We start from the raw sequence: 27,533 nt of genomic DNA on the forward strand, positions 1-27,533 counted from the left end.
GCAGCTGCTGAAAGGCAGCAGAGAGACTGGGCCCACGCTCAGGGAAAGTGGCTGTTGCCCATATCCCGTCCCGCACAGCACACGCAAATACAGCCGTGACCGCAGCAGAATCGGGCCCCTCACGTGCAGGTTTTTATGCCCCAGTAACAGCTGTCTGCCATGGAGGGTCACGTTCCTTGTTCAGATTAGCGGGGAATTGAAATCTACCTTTACCTACTTTTTTAAATATATATATGTATGTATGTATTAAACTGAAATAAATTTTAAAAATATGGCTGGCTACTCAACGGTCTTTCCAAGATCTGTATTTCACTCCTGCAGCTGGTTCAAGTAAGTTCAAGGAGCACATCCGTGGATATCGATTTTTCTGACACCTTTGAATTAACCGAAGGTTAAAGTCTGCAAGAGAATGTTTAATTCATGTATTTAGCAAGCGCAGTTCTTTCATCTGCCCACACAATATGCCCAGGACATATGCGAGGTTGGAGCAATAGCTTAGTCAGGACTAAAATGAGAAACTGTTAAACGGCAACACTTCTGCCAAGGTGCTGAAGGCAAGTATCAGGATCATCTCTAAATTATTAATTCTTCTAGCTGAAGTAATTAAAGAGCTCTGGACTTGCTTCATGGAGTTACCTCATGCTACTGTATAGAGAAGATCTCCTCATCCCAAGATCTCAGTTGTCCCTGGACATCAGTGGCACCGGCAGCAGAACCAGACACTGGACTGGCTCAGCCACTTCTTCCACCTGACAAAAAGCATAACGAAGGCAGTGGAGGAAACCAGCATGGAGCTGCATGTGGCAGGTAATTCCTGCAAGGGAGACTTGCTTAAATGAAAGGATGACGAAGGCAATGGAGATAAGCTGGCCGCAAATAAACTTCAGCTGGAATTTGGAAGAAGGTTTATTTTTTGGTGCAAGAGAAGCGGGGTTTTGACACAATCTGCCAAGTGGCATAGCAGAGCCAAAAAGCCACAGGAAAAAAACATCAACCCAGACCCAGTTTGGCGCTTTTAGCTGGAGCTGGGTAGTTTTATGAAACAGGATCTGTGACGACAGAAGCAGCAGAGGAGCTGGCTTTGTAACCCAAGACATCTCCTTCTAGGTTGACTGTTTAATGCAGACCATGAAAATTTGTTGCACTGAAATGCCATCACCTCTGTAGGTTTCTATAGGTATAAGTGGGTTTGATGGATACTCACACTTTGCCTGGAGCGAGAATGCTCCAAAGGACATGAAATAGCCACTTAGGGCTTAAGGATTATAGCCTGGCCGGAGTAGTGCTGATGTTACAGCAATTTACCTTAATGACTGAAGAGGGTATTTCACAGCAATGCTGTATAGCTGTCCCGACCTAATAGCCCTCCCATGGCTTAAGCTCAAATTTATGCCACTCACAGAAGACATCTAAGAGAAAAAGCATATCCAGCAACACTAGAAATGAAAATGGAAGAACGTAAAGCTGTGAAAACCCAGAGAAGAAAATGCGTTGAAGGAAAATTATACCAGTGGTGCCAACAATTATAAAAGTCTGACAGAAGGAAGGCCATTAGCTTGGGGGTCAGCAGAAAAAGCCACCATCAGCCATTACAGGGCACAGCACGGCGGGACAGCAGCAGGACGCCTAGCCCCCATGGGTCACAGCATCAGCCAGGGTCAGTGCTCAGGGGGCTACAGCCAGCTCAGCAAGCAGCTTTCCTATCTTTTGGAGATGACATAGGGCCGTGTCACCACTGCGGACAGGTGACATCACCGAAGAGCTCTGCAAGAGCCATTCCCAGCAGAGACAGTCAATAAGCAATAGCTAAAAGAGGACAATATGGGTATATTGGTAAAGGAAGCTGAGGCAGAAAGACCTGAACTTTTATCCAGATATAGCTTTAATTAGACAATTTATAATTAAATTATAAAACTTATGCATTTGAACACATTAGTATGCTGCTCATATCATGCTTAAGAGTGATTCAGCCTTCTTAGTTCTCACATATGAAAGGTTGGTCAGTACATCATCCGTCTCCGCCTCTTCACACTTACCTTCTTCCCACCTCCCTGCATGAAGAACATAACCCCATGAAATTTAGAGATGCCAAAGAAAAAAAGAAGACCTGTTAACACCACTTCATCCCTGGCTGCAGGCTCTATGGGATGGATTTTGCAAATGGAGGGAGAAGCATGGACCGGCGCTTGCATGCTGTGAGACCAGGAGCCCTGTGGCTCTAGCGCTGTGTGTGCCGTCCCTGCAGCTTTGTCCTTCGAAAGAGAAGCTGGCACAGAAATTGGCAGGGAAGAAAGAAAATTGGCTGAAGTTATCTTGGAAATGCATGCAAAAGCCATCAAATCCAGCAATTACCCTTTTCCTGTGAGGAAGGTGTGAGCTGGAAGCGTTTAACAAAGAGGAGGGATGGGCTAGCAGCGGTCAGAGAAGCAGGCTGGGGGAGATGCGAGTTGTTACCTTCAGCAGATGTCTCCCACTAGAGCCCTGCATGCCTTGCCTGGCTTTGTCCACAGGCACCTGGTCACCCCCTGCGGGTTCCCCTCCCGCCGGGGATGACAGGCGTCTCACTGCTTTGGTCACACATCAGTGAAACAAATCCCTCATGTGTAGGTGCAGCCCGATCCGATCCCTTTGGGAGGCAGAGGGAAAAGCAGTCGTGGCTTTTGTTTGGTGGCTGGGGCTGGAAGTCCTGCTGTGGTCTCAGCTCTGGCACTTCACAGCGAGGCGTTTGCAAAATCTTGCTCATCCTCGAAGTGCCTCACCCAAAGAAACGAGGCAAAAAACCAAGCTCCTGATATTTATTTTTTTTTTTTGTTCTCAGCAGAATTAATTTGCCAAGTTTATTTATGAAAGGTGCTGCAATGCAGAGACATGTAGGCTCAGCTCTTACTTTACACATCTTGATGTTCATCGATTTCACTGGAATTGCTCTTGATGGCCAAAGAGGTGCAAAGAAAAAGTAAGCACAGTTTGCTGTCCGGTGCAATCAAGGGAAATAGCACCTGGACTTGGAAGAGGCATATGATTGGGGACTTGAGAGGTGCCAAATCAGTGTGCAGTTTATTCCCATTATGTGAAAAATACCTTCTCTCCCAAGCAGCAGGGAGCATTCCCAGGTGGATGCAGGGCTGCTGCGTGCCATGTCTGCAGAGGATGGCAGGAGCACCACCACATAAGGGCTCCTTCCCTTACAGGGTGACACCATTGCGGCCATCCCGGAGGGTGGGGAGAGGGGTGGCGTGTTTGGGGTCTGCCTGCTTCCCCAGACATGAAGGAAGGATTTTTTTCCTACTGTGCCTACCTACATTGGCTTTGCATCTGAGCTCTTCTGGAGGGGAGAAGTGGCATTATTTTTAAGAGACAAATCATTTGGCTTCTGCATATTGCCCTGGGATGAAATGAGTCACAGCCAGAAGTGTAAGCTTTCTCTGGAGAGTAAGGTTCCTCTCCCCACTGTAGCTATATGTGCTGTGGACAGCTAAAATGGATGGGGCAACCAAGCAGCTGGAGACTGGCGCATATTTCTCAAGGACTCTGCTTCTGAACTCCCTTTTTCCATGTCAGAATCTACGTATTTCTTTCTTGCCTTCTAAACACAATTTTTCAAGGCTGCAGTCGATCTTTTCTTTAGGGCGCTAATTCCTTAATCCTATAATTTTCTAATGTCCCAAATTCATCAGGGGATTGGATTACGCGTAATGGTCACCTTTGAAGTCATCAATGTATGGAGGACTTGTACCCAGAACCACATTTGCCTGTGACGCATCGTGCAGCCTGGGGGAAGTTACTTCAGATGACAGCAGGAGGGCACCTGCAGTGACAGCTTGGTTGAAGCCTATGGCACGAACAAGGCAAGTCCTTCTGGCACTTAAAAAGCAAATCAAGCGAAAGGGCCGGTTCAGGAGAACTTTCTCACGGCCCAGACTGACTGCTCCAGGGTAAGAGATGTAGACAGACTGGCAGACACATGCATGCGTGCACGCAGACACAGCGATGACTTTCGAGCACTTTTGCCCACTGATGCTCCGCTAGCACAGGGAGCGCGCGCAGAGCTGGGATGCACGGGAGGACGAGAGCTAGTGGCAAAGCATCCTGCACCGTGCGACCTCTCCCCACTGACTGCCCTCAGTGTATTCTCTGGCAGCCATGCAGAAGGAATGGCAGTGCCACGGGTCTACACACAGAGCGCAGGCAGCGATGCTGCATGAGCAAAGTGATACAGAGCATCTCTTGTATCTTCCTCTCTGGAAATGAAGAAGTTTCTGCCCGCAACTGCTGCTTCTACTCACCATGACACAACAGCTGAGCTGCCACAGCTCAGCTCACTTCAGACAGCTGCTACCGATCCCACATCAGCTGAAGATCGCATTTCAGGCATTTCAGGCTCGCCTTCCCCATCCATCTCTCTTTTACTCATCCTGTCTTACAGCAGGTAGCACTGAACCTCCTCCAGGGTGCAGAGGCAGCCACAAATGGGTAGTTTTCATAGCAGGGCTCACACAAGAGAAAACGGGCAAGTTTTAGACAGGAACAATAAAGTATTAAAAATTACATACTAGACTGAGAATCAAGGGAAGACTGTATTCATGCAAACCCGTACCTTTGGTTAGCCACTTACTGGGTAAAACATATTAAATACCTTCTACAGATTGGCAAGGCGGATAGGCAAACCAGGAACTCACATTCCTTTCAGATGAGAAAAAGCAGCACTCCTCCAGATTTTAGCCCTAGGAGCGAACCTTCACCACAAGAAAACTTCCGAGCCCCACTGTCCAAGCCACCCTGAAGGATTTGTGCTTTTTTTCCCATGGTATTTATCAGCTAACCAAAGCACAAATACGGAGACGATAAACTACAGAATCATAGAATGGAAGGCACCCTAAAGATCACCCAGTTCCAACCCCCTGCCATGGGCAGGGACACCTTCCACCTCCCACCAGACCAGGTTGCTCCAAGCCCCATCCAGCCTGGCCCTGAGCACTCCCAGGGATGGGGCATCCACAGCTTCTCTGGGCAGCCTGTGCCAGTGCCTCAGCACTCTCACGGTAAACAATTTCTTCTGAATATCTAATCTAAGTCTACCCTCTTTCAGTTTAAAGCCATTCCCCCTTGTCCTATCACTACATGCCCCTGTAAAAAGTCCCTCTCCAGGTTTCTCGCAGGTCCCCTTTGGGTACTGGGAGGCTGCTGTAAGGTCTCTCTGGAGCCTTCTCTTCTCCAGGCCAAACAACCCCAACTCTCTCAGCCTGTCTTCACAGGAGGGGTGCTCCAGCCCTCTGGTCATCTTTGTGGCCCTCCTCTGGAGTCAGTCCAACAGGTCCATGTCCTCCTTACGTTGGGGGCCCCAGAGCTGAGTGCAGCACTCCAGGTGGGGTCTCACAAGAGTGGAGTAGAGGAGAGAACCTCCTCCCCTGACTTGCTGATCACACTTCTTTTGATGCAGCCCAGGATACAGTTGGCTTTCTGGGCTGCAAACACACACTGCCACTGGGTCATATAATCCTTTTTTTTTTTTTTTTTCTTTTTTTCTTTACTACTATTTACCTGGGAGGACCTAGACGCTAACCCAGCAGGTATTCTGCACATTGCAATTCCCACTGAGCCACCAGGGATCAAAGCCACTTAGCATCTTACAGAATCAGGCTCACCCATCCCAGGTGAGGAGTTCTGCAGTGCTTCCATCCGCAGGGGCTGCCCAAGCCAAAGCACCACGGTGTCACCAGGCAGCTGCGGCAAGAATAGACACGTATTTTCTCATTGTTTCCTTTGGCACAAAGAACACGGTCCAAATGTCTTTTGTGAATTACATTTTTTATTAGATGAACACAGTTTTAATATATAACGTGTACATGGCCTAGGATGCAATGTGCTCCCTCCCCCACCAAGTTACAAAACACTGACGCCGTGAAGGTGAACATCAGCTCTGCATTTGCGACCTTGCAGGGATGTTAGCAGATGGCCAGGAGTGGAAGCTTTGCACACACGTAGGTCTATGCAGGACAGGATGGAGCACATTAGGAAGAGGTAAAGGAACAAGGGAGTAAAAGCTGGATCTGACCTGGCTGAAGAACTGCTCTAAAGAAGCTGTTCTCCAATTCCCCTCCCAAATTCCTTGGGGAGCAAGAGGGTGAAGAATAGGCTGTGCTGCAGCCGGAGTTCCGTGGGGAGCAGCACCGCGTGGTTTCACACACGGCGCTGCCAGCCAAGGGCCCCCGTGAGAACTGCTGCTCAGGGTGCCGTCAACAAGCTGTGGGCCACTCTGCACCGTGTCTTCCACTCCCGCCCTCTGTGCAGGGCGAATATGAGGGGCTCCCTCCTCCCCCCGCCGCTCGTGCCAAGATTTAGTGAAATCGGTGGACAAGTCCCTGAAGACTAATGGTATTTGGCACTTTCCTGGTGATGACTCCACTCTTGCACTCCTATGAAGGGCCACAAGGCACTGCCTAAAATCTCAGGGTCCTACTTCTGAACCATGGTATTCCCAGAATTGGACTCCCTAAATAAATGGCCTGAGGGGGGGACAGGGCAGGGAGGGATAACCAAGAGATCCACTGAGAGCTTGGCAGCTCCTTTTCACTTCAGTGACAGCACTTGGGCTGCTCAACACTTGAATCGGTTATTTTGAAGTGTAAACATGGATTTAGGGGCTTTACTCCAGGTCCACTTCCCTTGGAAGGTTTGATTCTAGACAGTCAACAGAAAGGTGAAGAAAAAAAAAAGAAGAGAAAGCCACACTATGAAAAATCAAGAGTTCAGAAGACTCATCATCAAAAACTGATTTAACCTTACAAAGCGTGCGTCTTGACTCAGGCCTCAAAATCAGTTTACTGCGTCATTAAAAAAATAGCAATATAGAAACTACCCCTTTCTCAGTTCAAAGTGTACGCACATCTAAGAAGACCCTACAGAAGCAGTCCTCTTCTGGCAAGGCACTATCCAGTAGTGTGTGGCACAAACAAAACCACATCTATCAAAGCCACTGATACAGTGAATGTGCACGTGCACATCGGCCCACACAGCAACTTCAGCTAGGTACAAAGATTTACAGCTTAATTCACATGGCTCTCCCTCTTAAAAAGTGGGGTAGCTACAAGTATTAGCTAAAAATTGGGATCATTTGGTTCTTAAGCATACCTTTATATGCAAGTATTTTAAACAGAATCAAAAATTTGCTGTTTCTTTCAATAAATAGCTCCAGTTTCCACAGACCTTTTCGGTTACCCGATAGTTACATTTCATTATTAAAAAACTAGTTTAAAAAATTCCAGATCATCTTAACAAACTAGAGTAACAAACTAGAACTCTGCTTGCTTTAATTACAAAAATAAGGCTGTCACATAACAAATCAAATTCATATTCAAGCAACATATATATACCTCTTTCTTTTTTTTTTTTTTTAAACTAGCCACTTACAATTCAAAAGCACATATTCTAAGGGACTTACACTGCCAATCCACCTAAGCAAGCAGGATATCTTTGGAGCTAGTGTTGTCCTCCATAGAATTTATTACGTTCACATGTGTGCTCTGAAATAAGCTATGTTTACCTAACTGCTGTAACAGGACTAGCTCTCCACTGAATGGGAGATTTCTATTTTACAATTATCAAAATTCAAGAGGAGTTTTGTGAAACTAATTTCATCCCTGTAGAAATCAGTCTAGTTTTGCCTTTGACCTCAGTAAGCCTGGGATTTCACCCAGGATTACTCGTGTATATACTTACATACTTCGGTAAGTTTTTCAAAACTGGGACTTCAGGGAGTTCTCAAAGTTTACAATATATCAAGTACATGACAAATCCAGGATGGCTTCTCTGTAATCAACTGCATAATTATATAAATTTATATCTGTATTCATCTGCAAAGTTAAATATTTTTCTTTAAGTTTGGGTTTTTTTGGGAATAGCTATATTGAACTCGGTGAAGTTAACAATGTACAGCTCTATCTCATGTCGCATTCACTTCCTACAGCAAGGTTCAAGTCTCATGAAAATACAGGATTGGTGACAAGAATGTCACAATAACGTACCACAGACAACATAACCCTTAAAAATGCATGTACATACATGTATATGCATGCTACCAACTCCCTTTCAGGATTCTTCTAGAAAAGGTGCTGTAGGTAAGATTTTGGCCAGTAGATACAACCATGGACTTGAAACATGTGTGTGCTCTTGCTCCATCTAGCCCTTTAACCAGGCTGAGGGGGCACCACGAATCCAAAGAAGAACTTATTTACGGATGGACTCCTTTAACATCTCCTTTTTTAAAGCTTTCTTGCCTTTGTACTAGAGGGAAAAGCCACACAGCTGTAAGCAGTTGGCAGCTGAGATGACACGACAGGAAGGCAACCTGTTCTTTACTCCAGCAACTGGTAGTCATGAACATCGTTCGTGTCATACCTGTGTAGCCATGAGTAAGTCAATGGCCAAGATCTGAGAGGCTACAATTCTCCTGTTGTTCAGCAGCTTCAGCAGGGACTTGGATGATGACCTAGCATGCACCCTCAAAGTATCTGTGAACGACACCTGAACCTGATTCACTGGTTGGTAACAGCTGGCAGAGCTTCAGTCCAGCAGCATCTCAACAACCTTGAGGACTGGGCTAACAGAAACCTCATGAAGTTTGACAAGGACAAGTAGAAAGTTCTGCCCTTGGGGGTGGCAAAGCATCAGTATGGGCTGGGAAGTGACTGACAGAGTAATACCCCTGCTGAAGGGACCTTGGGATTTTAGTGAACGCCAAGCATATTGTAAGCCAGCAATGTACTCACTGCAAACAGGGGAAAGCATGCAGTGCACCACTTCAGGAGAAGCACGGCCTGCAGGCTGAGGAAAGTTATTACCCATCTCTACTCAGCCCTGGTAAGGCCACATCAAAAATACTGGTTTGGGACCTTCAAATTCAAGAGGGATTTGAAGAAACTGGAGAGTAGCCCTCCAACAAAGCAAAGCAGTCAGGGGCCTAAAGCACACAGCCTGCAGGGAGGCTGAGGAAGCCAGGTTTGTTTAGTCTGGTAAGAAGGCGGCTAGAAGGTGCTCTAATGGTAGCCTGAAATTATCTCGAGGACAGTTACAAAAAAGGTTGGTGCCAATCTCTTCCTGTGAGTGCCAGAAAACAGCAAAGGCAACGGCCACAAATCACAGCCTAGGAGTTGCAGCTGGACATTAAAAGAAAGTTTTCACTAGGAGAGTACTGCAGAGCTGTCACAGGTTACCTAGAGGGTTATGAGAGCTTCATCTTTGGATATTTTTAACACTTTGCTAGACAAACCCGTATATGATCTGAGCTAGTGCTGATGTTAGCCTTGATTCTGACAGTGCTAGACCAGATGACCTCCAGTCATCCCTTCCAATTAATATTTCTCAGATGCCACAGTTACTGATTTTAACAGAACGTGATTTGTGGCACACACAGTGTTGCTTTCTGACACTTTTCACAAGTTTGGCTTCCTTCAAGCCACACAGTCTGAGAGATGTTGTGACTGCAAAGCTTTGCCGCATAATGGTTGTCTTTCATTTACCCAAAGACATAAGGACATTTATCGGAATGGCACTACCCCGTCACTATGAAATCACTTGACTAAAAAGCTACATTACAGCATAGCTGTTATTTTCATAGCCAGACTTGATTCAAAATGCATAATGCAATTCGACTTCTGTCTAGAATGCATTTTGTAATGGTTATTGGCAAGTCACGCGCCCAAGTTCTATGTGCATCAAGGCGGTCCCACTGGAATAATCTCCACTTCCTTTACTTGGCTCCTGTCCATCGGCTGAGCTGACCATTGTGCCCTCATCCAGCAAAGCCCACACTCAGCTTTCTGTCTTTGTAGCACCTCCTCATTTCCACACCTGGGGATATAACCAGGACAACAGCTGGGCGAGTTAGGTGCGCTCTTGGATGACGGTAGTGTTTAACCACCCATGGGACTAAGCCCTGACTCTCAAAGTATCCCCCTGACTCTCATGTGGCTAATGGTGGAGATGTGTGTTACAGAAGGTAAACTCAACGTTTTGGCAAAACTTCATTTTAAGGAAGTCCAACTATAGAGCTCCAACTTTGCGTGTTAAGCCTTTCTCGTTTAAGAGATAATATTATCATTAACTATGACATCTCTTCTCCTGAACTACCCAGTATTTCCCACGAAGTGTTTTCCTGCACACTTTACTTGCATTTGGGACAGGAACCATGTCAGAATACTTCACTTTGGCACCTCCTCCATGATAAAACTGTTTTTAAAGTCAGTTGCATCATTAGACAAATCAAGTTTTCATGAACAAGGTTAGCAGCCCACGTTTCTTAGAATGAACATGATCTAGCATAAACATCACAATAAATAAATGTAGAGCAAAAATACAGCAGTTCTTGGCTTAGACTGAGATCTTAAGATTGACAATTTTTACCTTCTGGATCATAGCCAACACAAATACCCTAATAACCACCAGCACTTCAACTACCATGATGAGCTGATTTCAACTACAGTAGTTGGAAGAATTTAAAAAGGTAAGGAATCTGACTACATAAGTATATCCACGAATGATAGAAGCCCTACACTTCCACTCCTTATTCTCAAACATAGGTCTGTTAGAGTATCAGTGCCAGTTGCAAAAGCAATCCAAAGACAGAAGTGAAACATCAACAATGAGTATTTAAAAAGGAAGATGAGCAGCCTGGCCTTAAACATTTTCATATACGTGTTATTAACCCCACATTATTGGAGAGCACCGTCTCATGGCAAGCAGGCTACAATTAGTGATGCGTGTTTGCTCTATCACAGTGATCCATTAGGGAAGCTGTTGTGTGCTGAAGAACAGGGTCATTCATCCAGATGTGCTTGTTGATACTTTAGATAGGATTTCTAGGGTTCTGACTCCTATTTAAGAGAAAAGAGGGAAAAAAAAAAAAGATTATTAATGCTATGAATGCATTCTCACCTCCTGTGCCTGTGACCTTCACATGTAAGGTGCCCTTAACCCTGGTCCACACGCCAGCTGAGGACACATCACTCTGAAGCACTACCAGCCCGAAGCACTGACCCGGCCAAGCTCACAGAGACACTTCTCCAGGCCTAAAACCGGTTATTTCCTAGGAAGACAGCTGCACAGAAGCTGCTATTTCTGATTGCAGTAGGACATCATCTTTTTCCTAGGACTTAGTTCTTCAGGCTACAAAGCAAGGCAGGCTGCCAAAATAACCTGCTTTAACAGCTCCCTGCTGAGGTTTCCTCCCACTCCTGTCCCTCACGGGGTCCAGAAATAAATGAATTCCTGGCACAAGAAGAACCCTACAGATATCCGACAGATGCCATCCAGGCCTGAAACAGTGCTACTACCAAACACAGCTATACCTACAGTAGTCAAGGGAAGAAAAATACTCCCCTGTGTGTCTGATCCACTGCCAAAAGGTGCACAATACAGTCTCTTTGAACAAGTGTCCAGGCTTTCATATGGGAATAATATCTCCTCTATTAAACTGCCCTCAACAGAAAGATATTATCTGGCTTTGTGTTCTGACCTGTATATATGTATTTGTTAAAACCTAATTATTATGCAAAAAGTTGATAAAACTCCTGACTGCTCCAGCATTTCAGCATTTAAAAAAATATATATATATTAATACCTAACAAATATATGCTGTCCTGGTTGAGCCATTATGCCAGGCTGGCCCAGTAAGATGTTTTGGTGACATAAACTGCAGATATTCCATTGATTAAGATTCTACTTCTTTCTCCTGTTACAATGAAGTCAGTTGCTTTCAATGTCAAGGAGAATGTATTCTTTAAACTTTATGTATCTGCTGTCTCAAATTAAGTCCCATGTATACACTTGATTCCATTTAACATGCCTTGCTTTTCATGGCAACTGTTTCAATTACCTCATTAGCCTGAAGCTGATATGGACAAGGTATGGATCAGCACGGTGGTGCATCCAAACACAAAAGAGTTCTTTCAGTTCAAAGAAAATTCAAACTCAGTGTGTCAAGAATGCCCTGAAAAGTCTGCAATAGTACACTGACCTTTGATGCCAAAGTAGGTTTCAATCCAAGAAAGGAGAAGACAGTATTGCTCTCCTTTGATTCAAAAAAGCTGTCATAATCCTAGAGAGAGGAAAAAAAAGAAGAAAAAAAAAAAAGATGAGTCAACATTTGTATTCATGTTTTCCTGATTGATCTTACCACACCATGTATTAGACTAATGGGTGATATATAATAACGCCCAGGAAAATATGGATACTCATCCATATTCTCCTATGCAAACCTAAAAGCTATTCTAAACTGCAATGATCTTGATAACTACAACGATGGGGAAAAACACATAAATTCTCTAACTATAACACAGAAAAATATGAACATGGACTTTCATTAAAAAGAAATCTATTGTAGGAATTTTTTAAAAGTATTTAACTGCCTAACAATGCAAATATGTTTCTGACCGGGTTTCTGATTTGCATTTTAGCAAACAAAATGCTTCCTAACATGGAAATCTCCAAGAAGTTCTAAGGCAGCTGAACTGCTTATTCTGTGGTGGAACAGAGACTTTGTCATCGTTGTATCCTTTGAAATAAGCAATTGCATCTCAGCCATGGACAACCACATAGTTAAATACAAAATGTTACCTTAAAGAAACTGGTATAGAAAGATAAAAACCAGCCCTCATTATCATGATTAAGTCCCTTTTAGATTTCAGCTGATTAAGACCAGGGTTTGATCTCAAAGTGTTACTACTGCTTTTACTGATCTGTTTACTGCATTGACACCTGCTACTCCTCTCTCATCTGATGAGCGGACAATACTCAGTTTTCAAGGGAAAAAATGGAGCGCAGTTTAATGAATGGATTTCGCATATGGCAAGAAGCCAAGAAGTTTCAGATTCTATCCATGTTTTGGAAAGATTTCCTCTGTGATCACCAGCAAACAATAAAGCACCCAGTTCAGACTCTTTCCCTCTACCATATAACTGCAAAATGGAAACATTAATCCTTACTTAACCACTTCTGTTAGTAAAGTAAAATTCTTTTAAATGTCAAAAACTTCAGGTATGTGCCCATCACTACATAGCAATTATCTCTAAATATTTAAGAATTGTAGTTACGCTTAACTTGAAAGCACTCAACAAGAGAAATCCCTTTAAATATTGAGTATGCACATACATGCTTTCAATACAGAGCAGTAACAGGCAGCCTCCGTGCCTCCACACGCTTCCCACTTGGTAACAGTCATTCCCAATGCACCTGATCCCCAGTTAGCACTTCTTTGGTTCCGAACCTCTAATCTCATTACTTTTGAGGGCTCATCTCTCATTGTTACAGTTTCGGGTGCTTTCCCTGAAATTGCACTTCAATATTGCTCAGCAGCAGCTGCTTTGTTCCCTTGTCTCCTTCCACTCCTGTCTTCTCTTGAACCTGTAACCTCACAAACCACCGCACAACCACAGGGGACCATGTAAAATAAACAGAAGTTCTAATTATAAAGCAGAAATCTTTCTGTGACCTGGCTGTTCTGGGAAGGTTGTCATAGGTTATGCAAAGATTAGGAACCTTCTTTTCTCTTCCAACCAGAGTTTACATGCCTAGTCAATACCCACTTGTGATTACATTTTGGCTTCTCGGTTCCGAAGCAGGAAGCAAAAATGGTCTGGGCAAGCAAACATTCTGCTTCCCAGTATTTCTCTGGGTTTTCACAATGCAGTGTGAATCCCTGAATAACCCCTTCATCCCACCTGCCAGATGCAATTACAAGATATACCGAATTATATCCTTGCAGAAGTAAGTTGTGAAATAACTTTATAAGGGAAGTGTGTACTTGTAGATAAAGACTTGACTTCTCTTTGTTCTTTTTTTTCTCTCCGCTAATGTAAAATAAAAGCCTGTTTGGACAGAAAATACACAGTCACCACAGCAAGGATAATACACATCCCACGAGACACCTAATCATCCTGCAGATGTGCAGAATTTCTCTTAAAACCTTTATGGTGCATCAGACAAAGATGCTTTACTAGCATTTCCATAACGATATACTGCTATTCCAACGTGAACAACTGTCCTAGCAAAGTGATACTTTGCATAATCATTGAATAACCTCAGCCCAGACAAACACATAGCTGCACTGATAGTTTCCCAGCTTCACCCTCTATACTAAAAGCATTGGCCCTGAAAGACACAGAGAGGCCAGCAGGAGTGTATGGTCGTCACCAGGCCTCAGACATATTAGCTGACGTAAGAAGAAAGAGTAAACCTTCTTAAGATGGCTTTTTGTCATCGTCATCTTAAAACATGGCATATTGCTATGCTGTAGCCTAGGGCAGTAAGTCAGTATTCCAGTCCTAAGCTTTATGTCTACTGATCGTTTCAGCTTTCATACACACGTCTATCTATGTATATACATAGAGAGTACACTCATTTCTTCTATCTGGTTTTCAGTTCCATGGTTCTCTATGTGTGATACCTAATTTCCAATGAATACCATCTACTCACTTCGCTCTATGGGAAGAGGCAACTTTATTTGCTTTCCCTGACAGGGGAATGAAACACCTCAAGGAATAAAGCAGTTCAGGAGCAAAAGAAGGTAGAATCTCCTGCAACGATTGGCATCGTAGACTGGAAAATAGACTTTGCAGACAGATGCTGCTTATCATTACGAGCACAGAACTACTACCATTACTGTTTAAAATGCTAATATATGAAGTTATTAGACAGTTTTAAGTTCCCTCACTATTAATTTTAGGTATGGTCTGTTCTACCTAACTTTGCAATTAAACACAGAATTCAACAAAGGAATTGGCACTTTTACATCAATCTAAAAAATCATTAAAGGTGATGGATAGATGCTAAAATCTGAATTAACATAAATTTACAATTAATATCCAGAAAGTAAATCAAAATAAAATAGACAGATCTCACAACTAAGCCATGGCATAAGATGAAACAGTACTGAAAGCAACCCCAACAATGCCATGGATTAAAAAGGGACAATGTAATCAGTGGATACCTATAGGAATAACAACTAATGCTGAAGCTCTGCAGAAGGATGTTTGATTAAGCCCTTGACCTCTACGAACGAGACTTGAAAAACTGCGTGGATGCTGTTAAACTTGAAACAGAACCAGCCTGACTCTACTAAAATAGATGAAAAGCCATGAGGGACACAAGCTATATAAGCAACCACCTGTGAAGACAGCACATGATTGGAGAAATAACCTTTATTTTCTCCACTGGGTTCATCTACAAGTGAGTCACACTATCGCTGCAGGTAGGGGAGTAGTGGATGAGTACAACCCACAGGGAGAAGAGCAAGGGCACCCTCCCTCTGCTATCAGGGTAAGTTTAAATTGCCTTAAGCTGCTCATTACAGCCCTGTAAACTATAAGCAGCCAACCTGCAGGCAAGTAGCTATTGCAAGCATTTCTGCGGTAACATGGCTCAAGACAGGCATCGTTTTCACTCCCCACCAGGAGCACCCTTTCCTCCTAAGCACACAAGCAGTTTTCACGAACCCCCAGACACCTCTTTGTCTCAACAGTCTGTCTAAGGAAGGCTCTCTTGTTTGTTTGGGTGAGTCATCATCTCCCACCACTGTTTCCAAGTTCTGGGGTTCTCCTGAAGTGTGTTAATACCAGTACTTCAATTAGCGCTAAAACTATCACTACTCTAACACCATGGTTTTGTCACTGTTTGTTAATAAACTGGAAAGAAAAACGGCAGGGAAGGGTTCACGGCCTGAAAATAATGCCATAAGAAATAAGACTGTATTCCTGACTCTGACAACGACGTTGCAACTCAGCTAATCCACCAATATCTGTGAAAATCTATTTAACTTAACCTCTGTAAAGTAATTTAAGTCTTACTCATAAAAAGCTTTCTGCAAGTACTAGTTATCACTTATTACTTCCAGAAGCATCCAGGGCTGATTTAGTTTGTTTTTTCCACATATTTACAGATTATCAAACCTGGAATCACTTACTGAAAAAATCCTGAAGGTTAAACAATGAGCTAAACTGAGTAACTGCATGTTTGAAAGAGCACAAAACCCAGTGGATTGATTAATTTTAAAAGGAGCAGAATATTTAATAAGCACAGGAGATTATCCACAGAAGCAATCTCCCTGATGTTTTGAAATATCTGCATTGCGAAACGTATTAAAATGCTATTGACAGTTCCTTGCTTTTATGGGGGATGGGGGGAAGAAGCATCACGCTTTTAGATAAAGTAGCAGTAAAATTTTTATAGGAGTATTTTCCTACTGATCCCGGCAATGAAAACATATGGTCCCAAAACAATCAAATGTGAAAAAGAAGTCACAGAAATGCATAATAGTCCCATAAAAGTTGGAAGAAATCACTTTAGTATGGTAGTTCCTTGAGAGATTTTTGAAAAGTATGATCTCAAGGAACATGATCTGAAGGAACACAATCTCAAGGACCTGTCGGTTGTGCTTTGGCATGTGGTAGGAGTTCAAAGTGGGCATCCCTGGCTTCCCCTGTAACACAGGCAAGATAACAGCTGTTCAAAAACATCCTCCCTTTGATCTTACCTTTACAAGGAGAGAAAGTCTGTGCAGATTTGGGCCACATGTAAAGACACTAAATCCATGGGTGAGGACATGAAAATTCTTGTCTCAGATAAAGAACATCCCAGTGCTACCAGCAGCAGATGCAGAGGCTGAAGAAGGAAAATGGTGCCAAGTTCAGTGGAAGTGGAGAGCTTCATGCACAGGCAAGAGCCCAACTTACTTGCAAGCCAATGGGTTCCACTTGGAAAACTGGGACACTCTGCCTTCTCACAGAGGAAAGACACCACCATCAGCTGGTTTTGGCAAGGCAGTGGTTCCCTGTTTCTGCACTAGGCTTCACCACTGGTAGCAAGTTACTACAATCCCCCTGTCACTGTCCCAGGCAGCTCTACCAAACGTGCAAGTGCTGCAGCTTCGCTGGGGTCAGCTGAGCAGTGCTATCTGGCCCCTCTGCAAGGAAGTGGCTCCCACTGATGCCCTGGAGGCATTCCAAGAGCAGCTGTTAACCTAAAAATATATGAGTATGACAAACTGCCACCCACTGCCCCACTTCAAAAGGCAACTATGTGCACAACCAGAATTTTGACTGTATCACTTTAAATTACAATCCTCGGTGCTTTCCAGAGCAGCTAATTACACATATATGCATAAAATTCTGGTAAAATCAATAGCTGATTAAGGTTACTAAAACTGAGGGGACATAGAGATGGTGTACGTCAATCATCAGTGATGCAGAGATGTTAAATCCATCTGGAAAAGTTGAAAAGCCAAAACCACAGGTGATCAATCACAAAGATGAGGGTATGAAAGGTCACCAAGAATGACAAATGCCAGGAGAATAAAATATATCTCAGGATGGTTTGAGGACATAGAGAAGTGACAGGAGTATAAATAAGGTAAGTAAAGAGCTATTTCAAATCGGAAAAGGCTTCTTAACACGGTAACAGCCGAGTGCTTTAGGCCTGGCTCCTCATCCTTAAAGTCAATGGCAGCTTGGTCACCCACCAAGTACTCTAAGCAAGATACAGCCCTTCTGTTTTACCACAAGAACAGAACAGTTACAGCATCAAAGATGTTCTAAGAGCTACTGAAATCAGCTGACCAAAGCTCTTGCTTTGTTGAAAATAAACAAAGCTAACTGTACTGAAGTTTCAGCAGCTCACCTACAGACAAGCAAAATCTTGCTGGTCTTGCACAGCATAAAGCTTTGCTTTCCCTGCACCTGCTGAGTGCCTCTAAACCGGGATAGTTTCAATTTACTCATCCATGCCCTGGATGGAGGGACAGAGCGCACCCTCAGCAGGTTTGCTGATGGTACAAAGCTGGGAGGAGTGGCTGACACACCAGGAGGCTGCGCTGCCATTCAGTGACACCTGGGCAGGCTGGAGAGCTGGGAGGAGAGGAACCTAATGAAGCTCAACAAAGGCAAGTGTAAGGTCCTGCACCTGGGGAGGGACAACCCCTGCACCAGCACAGGCCAGGGGTGACCTGCTGGAAGGCAGCTCTGCGGAGAAGGGCCTGGGGGTTCTGGGGGACAGCAAGCTGCCCATGAGCCAGCTGTGTGTCCCGGTGGCCAAGAAGGCCCATGGGACTCTGGAGTGCATCGGGAGCAGCGTGGCCAGCAGGTCAAGGGAGGTTGTCCCCCACCTCTGCTCTGCCCTGGTGAGGCCGCACCTGGAGCCCATGTCCAGTTCTGGGCTCCCCAGTTCAAGGGAGACAGGGAACTGCTGGAGAGGGCCCAGCGGGGGGCTATGAAGATGGTGAGGGGACTGGAGCATCTCCCTTGTGAGGAAAGGCTGAGAGAGCCGGGGCTGTGTAGTCTGGAGAGGAGAAGAGTGAGGGGGGATCTGGTCAATGTTTACAAATATCTTAAGGGTGAATTCAAGAGGACGGGGCCAGGCTCCTTGCAGTGGTGCCCAGTGACAGGGCAACAGGCAATGGGCACAAACTGCAACACAAGAAGTTCCACCTGAATATGAGGAAGAACTTCTTTACCTTGATGTTGACAGAGCGCTGGAACAGGCTGCCCAGAGAAGCTGTGGGGTCTCCTTCTCCGCAGACATTCAAAACCTGCCGGGACACGATTCTGTGCCACCTGCTCTAGAGAACCTGCTTTAGCAGGGGGCTGGACTAGATGATCTCCAGAGGTCCCTTCCAACCCTGACCATGCTGTGACTCAGAGAGAGAGGCAGGCCACGGCTGCAAAGGTCTTTAGGAGCTAAGTTAGCCCAGGTGGTAACAGGAGGAAGGATATGAGGCTCACTGTGGCGGCAGGATGGTTGGTAATAGATCTAGAGCTCAGCAGACCCATGAGCACATTGCCAGAGCACACTAAAGAAGATCATGTTTACATGGCTTCACCAGAAGGCTGAAGTTCATGAAAGAGAAATATAATAAGAATTACTAAATACATTAAAGTGATATTTGTTTCAGAAGAAAAACTAGAGACAGGGAAAATACTCAAGTATTTTATATGTATTTTAAATGCTTGACTTGCTTGTAGTCTTTCCTAGGCATATGCTTATGGCCATTGCTAGGACAAAACTGGGCCAGATGGACCTTCAGTCTCACACATTTAAGGTCACTTATATCAGATGCATCTTAACACAAGTTTTAAAATAATCAGCAAAGCAAAATGATATTGTCCACTTAGTATGCTGGTAAAAGGAAAAAAAAACCCAAAAGCTTCACACTTAAATATCCTTCCAGTTTATCCTGAAACTAAAATGGTGCTGTGGTTGCTCTGCACCTCTTTAAAACGAGATTAATCAAAGACAGGAGAACTCTCTTAATGTCTAGATTATGCAGAAATCCCAACAGCCATGCACTGCCCAAATGCGACAGTGAACTAAGAGTAGCTTAGTCTTTGAAAGAGTGGACAAGCATTCAGGAAATCTGGATTTAACTCTTCTTTATGACACAAATGTTTTATGCCAATCTACTCCAGTACAAAAACTGCTGGTCCTTGGGAATTGTTTCCTCTTTAGATCCCACTTCCAGAGTAGCTGCTGCTTCTCTCAACAGCAACTGCCAAGTTCACAAAGCTCAACTTGACTACAGCAGTATCCCAACTGCGTTGCGGAGACTTTAAGCATGCTAGGAAACCAGATCACTGTAGTGATGCGATTACAGACACTGCCATAATTAATTTGGCTCAGCATTTTGTTAAGCAGGTACACTGAAGCTTGTTTAAATAAACACTGTTGCTGCTGGGAGAAACTATTTACTGCACACCAATGTTAAAACTGGCAGTACTGCAGATCAGCATAAATATTTGCGCTTCAAGAAACATAACACAAGCATGATGGCATTGGGTCAAAGTAAAACATTAACACAAAGTAGATTTAACTTACAATTAGCAATTACACAGACACTGTCTATCCATTACTGCAACTGAGATTAGGAGAACTTTATTTCTAATGAAGTTTCAAAGACAGTAACTGTGAATAGAAGTCCTTCCAGTTGAGCAAGTTGGCTTTGTTGCTGTTTGCTTTTAGTTTGCTGCAAGAGAAAGAGCAAGCTTGCTAAACATCTCAGACAAACCCTTACTGCTTACCACACCAAGAGGCAGAAAACCAATCCTTACCACACCAAAAAGCAGAAAAATAAGGAACATGCCCAAATGTAGCCTGCACTGATTTTCAGACAGATTTTTTTAAAATGCACTGATTATTGGACAGCACTTCAAGACTGGCATGCTGCTTGACTTTGCTTATCTTTGTCAATATTTTTTTAATATATGATTATGATCTCTCCATTCTTACAAAAGGGGCAATGTAATTTGCCCTTACAAGAGTGGGGAACGTCATTTAAATGCACTGAATCAGCACTTTACTACTGACTGAGTTAATACTGTATGCCATTGAGAAAGAGCTGTTAGCATCCTTCCTGAAAAGGGCACTTCAGTTCTCTAGAACAGATGACATTCATTTACTGATCTGATTAGGATTACAATGGAAAACTCTTACTCAGCACAGCTCTCCTTGGAGAATGAGTGTGTGTGCATGTGTGAGGCTTTTTAAATATTATATAAATACACAAAAATAAGAATCTTGTCCCCACAACACAGGACAATCTAAACATGACAGTTTTCAATTACCTAACCTTCTGATAAGATCTCTGCACAGGATTTTTAAAGAACTTATTCAATTGACTCTACAAAGCAACCTGTTACTCTTCTCCTAATGGCCAGATGTTTATTTCAGTAATCTCTTTAGTTGTAGGCTTCCAGAAACAAAGGCTTTAAATTAAAAGGGAGCAGATGTCAGCTACAGCTCTATTGTTGGGACAGTATGGGACAAACTCAGGCCAGTATGATGTTTGCTGTTCATTCAGTAACAGTGACAGGGACACATACATCAACAACGTAAGAACCGATACTCCTCACCTCTAAGACAGGGAGTCCAAGTGCAGAAAGGCTTCCCCCAGCCAAGCACTGAAGAGCTCAAACTGGCACAGCACCCACCTGGGGCAGGGGAATATTCAAGGGACTCAGTGGCAGTATCAGTAAGACTATGGATGATCAGGTGCCACCTCCCCCTTCTGTGCACCTTCTAGCTCATCATGTTATTTTACTAATGGTTCGGATAAGAATATTATCAAATCAGACCGTAACAGGAATTTGAGAAGAGGGAGGGATGGAAACGTCAGGGAGTTAACTATGGTAGTCATCCTTTTACATGAGGTTGTGGCCAAAAGACATATATTGACTGTGCTGCACAGAAGCTCTGCATGCACATATTTTAACTTGGACATGTTTTAAGGTAGCTGTAACTTTACATGGGACATTACAACAACGTGTCGGTTGGTTTTCCTCTTAGAGCGTTTTACTCATACCAATATTAGGTGACATCTCAGAACACTAAATAAAATATAGATTTTCCCCTTTATTTTAGTAATTGGACACTGTCAGAATCATCCTTCAACACATTCTTTCTTTTCCGCAGTTCCTTCAGAGAAGAACAAAATCAGAAAGCTACTAAGAAAGAAGAAAGCCACAGTAATTGTAGTGGCACTGCAAGGTATCAACAGCATTCTTACTTAAAAATTTATTATAACTTTGCTGTATCTTCAAAGTGTTTCTCAGAAGATAATCTTAGTAGCATCATTACAAGCGGAGCAGCGGTGCACAGAATTACCTATTTCATCCTGGTTCTTCACTGACAACAGCCATGGCCTTCTCTTAGATACTGTTCCAATACACTGCTACATGCATAATCTGTGCCCTCAAAGTATCACTGCCACTTAGTAAGCTTTCTTATCTTTTCCTCATATATCTCATACATCATGTAGGCTATACTTAAGTAGAACGGGCCCTTTAGAAAAGACTTTAACCAAAGCAGTCATGACACCTTCAAGAATAAACCCCTTTTCTTCAAGAAAGTGTAGCACAATAGGAAGTTTCCATTCCATGCAAAGGAGAATTAGGATCCCAAAATTGTTAGTAATTATGTGACGCTTACTGATTATCAATGAGTGCTGCAGAACATCAATGTAAATATTAAAACTAAAAAGAAAAAACTTTGCAATATTTTCTACTATATCCTGTAAAGGTGACAATTTTAATTTTATACCAGTCATCTTTAAGTGTATTAAAATACCTAAACACATATTATACATAACACATACGTATATACATATACATGCATATCCATAAATATATAAACACATATATTATTATTATATTTAGGAAATAGAGTCTGCACACAGAGTAAAATATCTCCAATTTGTATCAAATCTTGGACAGCTATCATCTTTACGTGGTGAGATAGTTCACAAAGTATCTGCTACTTCACTTTGAAAGAGATATTGATAAAGTTTAGAACTCAGAGAGGAAAGAGTTCAAATAAAAACTGTGGTGCTCAACAGGAATGTACTCTCTCCACTACAGGGCAAACAGCAGCATTATAATACTTTACTGGTACCAGTTCTAACCGTTCTGAGGATAAAATTATTGGATTATTTTATTTTTAGTCAGTTGCTGAGCTTCTATTTTTCAAGCCCTACCACTGGACAGGCTGGCTACTCCACACTTTTGCCTCTGGTACCACACTCCTCTGTATCAAGCATATATCACATGGAACTAAAGCTCTTTGCCTCAGGACACAGAAAAGCAGTGGAGAAGTGGATGGCAAAAGCGTAGGCATAGCCTCTAAGTTATAACCATACAGAGCTTGTGAATGGTCCAAACAGTATCTTGCCAACATGGAAAAAGACACATGGGCAGGGGTTGCCTTCCAGCACTAGCCCTGCCTTCTATATTCCTTGCTTGAGAAAAGGGCCTAATCAGGAAGATAAAACAGTGCTGTATCACTGACCTCAAGTCACTCACATACAGCCTGGGGTCTGTGGTGAGCCACAAACTACTCCAATACAACTGCAAAAGGTAATTTAGAATGATTTCAAACAAACAGCTTGAATTGGCCATACAGGAAACTCTACCTCTGATGGGAAAAATAATTAATCAAGAAAGTTTCAGCATCGTCAATCATTAACAGCTGTTATATGAACTCTGAGCAAATACACACTAACCTCTATCTAGCAAGATTATCATTCTTCTAAAAACAGACCTGGACCACCAAGACACTGAGTCGGGTAAGACACCTCCAAGGGTGCAGGGAACCAAATGTAGATTTGATGAACACCAAATAGCCTCACAACTGCCCTAGGTCCTGAAGTAAACACGCTATAGCAGGCGTGCTAAGGTGAATTGTGCCACGTTGCTTGAGGATCTAGAGACAGAGCTCAAGCTCTCTGTATCTGTAGGCACAAGAACAATGACAAACTCCCCAGTGACAGGCCAGGGCAGAAACTCTGAGGTGGCCTCTAGCCAGTTTTCTTAAATCTTCTTTCCTATTCTTTCTCTTATCAGTGACTGAAAAGCCACCGATATAGTTACTGATTTGTCATTTTACACATATAAAAAAGGAAGAAAAAGAAATGCGTGTGACTCTTTCCAGGATCTTTAAAAAAACCAGAACAGACTGATACTTAACAGTGCAAAGAAATCAGTGCCACAGTAATGGCCTGTGCGCTGAATAGTTTCTGGAGAACACTGCACCTCTTTCAGTGGCTTATTTTATTTCTTTCTTGTCTATAGGCCTTCACTGTTTTGATGGAGCTGACACCCATATATTAAATTTCAGGGAAGGACAATAAATATCACGTATCTGTGTCTCTGCTGCTGCCCACTAGGCACTCTATCAGGACTTACTCTAACACTAAACCATATGAGCAGCTTCAAAAGAAAAGAAAAAAAAAAGTCAGCTTGATATGTAAATATTTTCTCTTCAGCTCAAACTCCCACCTGAAAACAGATTTCCTTTTTAATTTTGGTTGGCCTAAATTTCAGGCTGTCTCACATCAGTGGCAGATTTCTGCATATAAAACTGTCACTGTTTCAAAGTGCTAACTTGTGCTTTGTAAGGTTAAAGTAAGAGTGCACTCACTGGGAAGCGGAGACTTCCAATCTTCTGAAAGATCCAGGAGTCACTTCTAGTCTAAGAAGAGTCACACATTAAATTGTGGAGATTTCAGAGAAAGCAGAAGAGGGAAGTGGTGAGGCACTGGCCTAATTTCAGACACCACTTTTCCAGCATTTCTTGCTTTCTATTTTAAAAGCTTTCCATGTCTCCATGCAGTAGCCAGAACATGGCAGATCCTGTTTGGATACATGTACCTATGGCTCCTCACCGGCCATGTGAAGAAGTTAGAGCCCTAGCTGGTGGCTTCAAATTCCACTCTAGAAGCCACATGCCTAAAATTTAGGTGCTTGGCATCATGCTGTAGTCCCTTTGTGAATCTGGTCCTAATGCACCAACCTGCAGTGATCTCTCTCTGTTTGGATCTTCTATAGTCTGTGCAAAAAGGGCAACAGTAAGTAATAAGTATGCAAGGATAAGTAATTATTTGTTCATTCTTTTAACAGTGTTTTTAACCTGCAGGATACTTAACAGTTAGTACTATGTTGGTCCCTAGCAGCAGTACTTTAGAAAAATCTAACTTACATGCAACATCACTGATCTGGCTGTGTAAAATAAATTCACAATGGGAGGCAGAGGATTTAGAAATTTTTCTGTAAGCTTGAAAGCAAAGGATTTAGTTAGTGAAAACTTAGAAAACAAACTGCAGTTTTCATCTTCATGTTTTTACTGGGTCCAGCTGTGATGGAGCTGACTTCCTTCACAGCAACCCCTATGGTGCTTCGTTTTGGATATGTGACTAGAACAGCCTTGACAACACAGCAATGATTTGGTTGCTTGCACAGCATCAGGGTCTTCTCTGTTTCTCATTCTGTTCCTCCCTGCTGCCCCCAGAGAGTAGGCTGAAAGGGCAAGAGGGACAGAGATTCCAATTAGCCAAAGGGATGTTCCACACCATATAACTTCATGCTCATATAAAACTGGGGAGTGTTTGTCTTCCAAGGTACCCATCGCTGGGAGACTGAGTGGGCCTAGGTCTGCTTTTGGGAGATGGTGAGTGACTGTGTTTGCATCGCTTGGGATTTTGTCCCTTTCCTTCACTTACTAAACTGTCTTTATCTCAACTCATGAGTTCACTTGCTTTTTCTCTTCCTATTTTCTTCACCTTCCTGCTAGGTGAGTAGGGGGGAGCAAGCAGCTGTGTGATTGCTGTCTGAGGTCAACCTACAACAGTTCTTTTTGGCTCCTGAACAGGGACTCAAAAAGGTTCAAGATAATGACAGATGTGATCAGAGTGTACTAGACTGAATTTACAGCTGGTTTACCTGTTTAGCTGTTACTTTGCAGGCTGTTACTTTGTGTTGCTGGTCACAATGTTGACTTGCCTGTTCTTGATCTCCTTTTGTCTTTTTCCTCAGTTGCTCTGTTGCTTGCTCCCTTCCTTCCTGTACATCAAACTCAAGAGCTTGTAAATGGCTGTTTTCAGCTTTTATTGTTTGCCCTGTTGTTTATCACTTTCTTTTGCTTTGCCTGGGAGAGCCATGATAAAAGCACCGGCCTCAAGCCTAATTTGCTCTTTGGCCCCTGCACCGTTGCCATCCCAGTACTCTGGGAACCATCTCGTGGAGACAATGCTCTCCAGGAGCCATTCTGTAGGGAAAATGAAGAAGGGCATCTTCTACTCCAGGACAGAGGCTTCTACCCTTGTTCCAATGGCCCTTCAGTTTCTTGAACCTTCTAATGTAACCAGAATGTTGTACTGGTGTGTGCAGTGACACTGATTTTGGCTTTTCCTAATGTTAACTGATCAGTTGGGAATGCCACACAGGAATGTGCCCTGAGGCAACAGTTTCCTGGGTGGCAAGGTGTGTGGGAGAATTTGAGCAGGTGCCTAGAGCAGTTTTCACCTCCGATGGCTTGGGACTTCTCTCGTGAACATCCTGTTGAATTAGCAGAGCACTTGAGGGAAGGATGCCTTGCATATACCACAAAGCCACAACTTCCAGCGCTGTGCTGGGGCCAGGGGTAGACCTATGCCTATGCTCAAAGGAAGAAGAGGGTCTCTGGATCTCATGACACACAAAGAGACACTGTGAGGGTCTCTGGATCTGAGGACATAAAAATAGATACTGTGAGGGTCTTTGAACACGCGCACAGACACTGTGCATAAATCAGAAGCCCAAACCCCAACTGCAACTGTTGTTCCTGCAGTCAAGAAGAAACCATGGGAGCATAGGTTGACCCAGTTAGTAAAGGAGAAAGAAGCTCCTCTTGAGGGAGAGCAGGAAGAAGACATCATGGACTGGCCAAAAGGCAGACATTTTGAAGCATCACCCAGGGAGGTGACCCATGCCAAAGAGGCCCCGCTGTATAATAAACTACTAGAAAATGAAAAACAATATGCTCTACTTGCTGATGGGTCCTGTCATATCGTGGGAAAACATTGGAAGTGGAAAGCTGCTGTGTGGAGTTTCACAAGACAAGTCACAGAAACCGTCACAGGCAAAGGCAAATCGAGTCAGTTTACAGACGTGAAAGCCATCCAGCTGGCCCTAGACGTTGCTGAAAGAGAAAAGTGGCCAGTATCCTATCTTTATACTGACTCATGTATGGTGGCACATGCCCTGGGGGGGTTCCTACAGCAACTGAAGCTGACATACTGGCAGCACAGAGATAAGCCCACCTGGGCTGCTGTGTTTTGGCAAAATATTGCTGCATAGGTAGAGAACCTTGCTGTAAAAGTATGTTACTTAGATATTCACATGCCCAAGAGTTATGCCACCAAAGAAAACGGAAACAAGGAGCAGACAGACCAGGCTGGCAGAACTGAAATGGCAAAGGTGGACCTGGACTGAAAACCTAACGGTGAGCTATGACACATCAGGACACCTAGGAAGAGATGCAATGTATAGACGGGCTTGTGATCAATGGGGTACCTGACCACTGAAGCCACTGAACAGGTTATCCCTATATGTGGAACATGAGCCACGATCAAACAAGTCAAGTGGGTAAAGCTTCTCTGCTGTGGGGAACAGTGGCTGGGAAAGACAGTGTGGGTTGCTCCTCCCCCAGGAAACGGCAAACCTGTTTGTGGGGTTCCTTTTGCTCAAGGGTGAGGGTGCACTTGGTGGGTAATGCAGGAGGATGAGGAAACCCAGTGTGTCCCTGAAGGAGACTTACCCTTGGGGGAAAATAATCCATTATTTGAGTTGTATGTCATAGCACAGCAGGAGCCACTAAAACTAACTGAGGATGAGCCTTGTACGGAACCGAGCAAGACACAACTGGTTTCAATGCCCAACAACACAACACAACACCTCCTATTAAGGTTCTACTTGTCCTTTTTTTTTGTTTTTGATCTTTTCCAAATTACCTCCACTTTAATTTTCTTTATGCCAAGTGCATGAGCTCCCTCTTGGAACATTCACTAAGCATGAAGATTTCCTTACTCTTGCATAGCACTAACTAGAGCAAGATAACTGTAATAATTTCAGATTTACACTACTGTACATTAGAAAAGCAGGTTCATGTGTCTGATTTGTCTGAAATGTAGACTCTCTTCTTACACACTTGCAATGTTATAGCAATGTCACTAAGATGAAACAACA

The 27,533-nt window shown here is 43.5% G+C and overlaps 1 protein-coding gene across 1 annotated transcript in view; it reads right to left on the minus strand.

Moving 5' to 3' along the window:
- Nucleotides 1–5,791: 5,791 nt before the first annotated feature.
- The window catches only part of SH3BGRL2 (SH3 domain binding glutamate rich protein like 2), a 48,291-nt gene continuing 26,549 nt past the window's right edge, over nt 5,792–27,533 (minus strand). The window contains exons 3-4 of the mRNA XM_040599215.1: nt 12,014–12,094; nt 5,792–10,871 (exon numbers count right to left, since the gene is read on the minus strand). Of these exons, the coding sequence (XP_040455149.1) occupies nt 10,857–10,871; nt 12,014–12,094 (96 nt within the window). The 3' untranslated portion in view covers nt 5,792–10,856. The remainder of the gene's footprint in view (nt 10,872–12,013; nt 12,095–27,533) is intronic.

Source organism: Falco naumanni, chromosome 6, assembly GCF_017639655.2.
Source record: "Falco naumanni isolate bFalNau1 chromosome 6, bFalNau1.pat, whole genome shotgun sequence".
Taxonomy (NCBI): Eukaryota; Metazoa; Chordata; class Aves; order Falconiformes; family Falconidae; genus Falco; species Falco naumanni.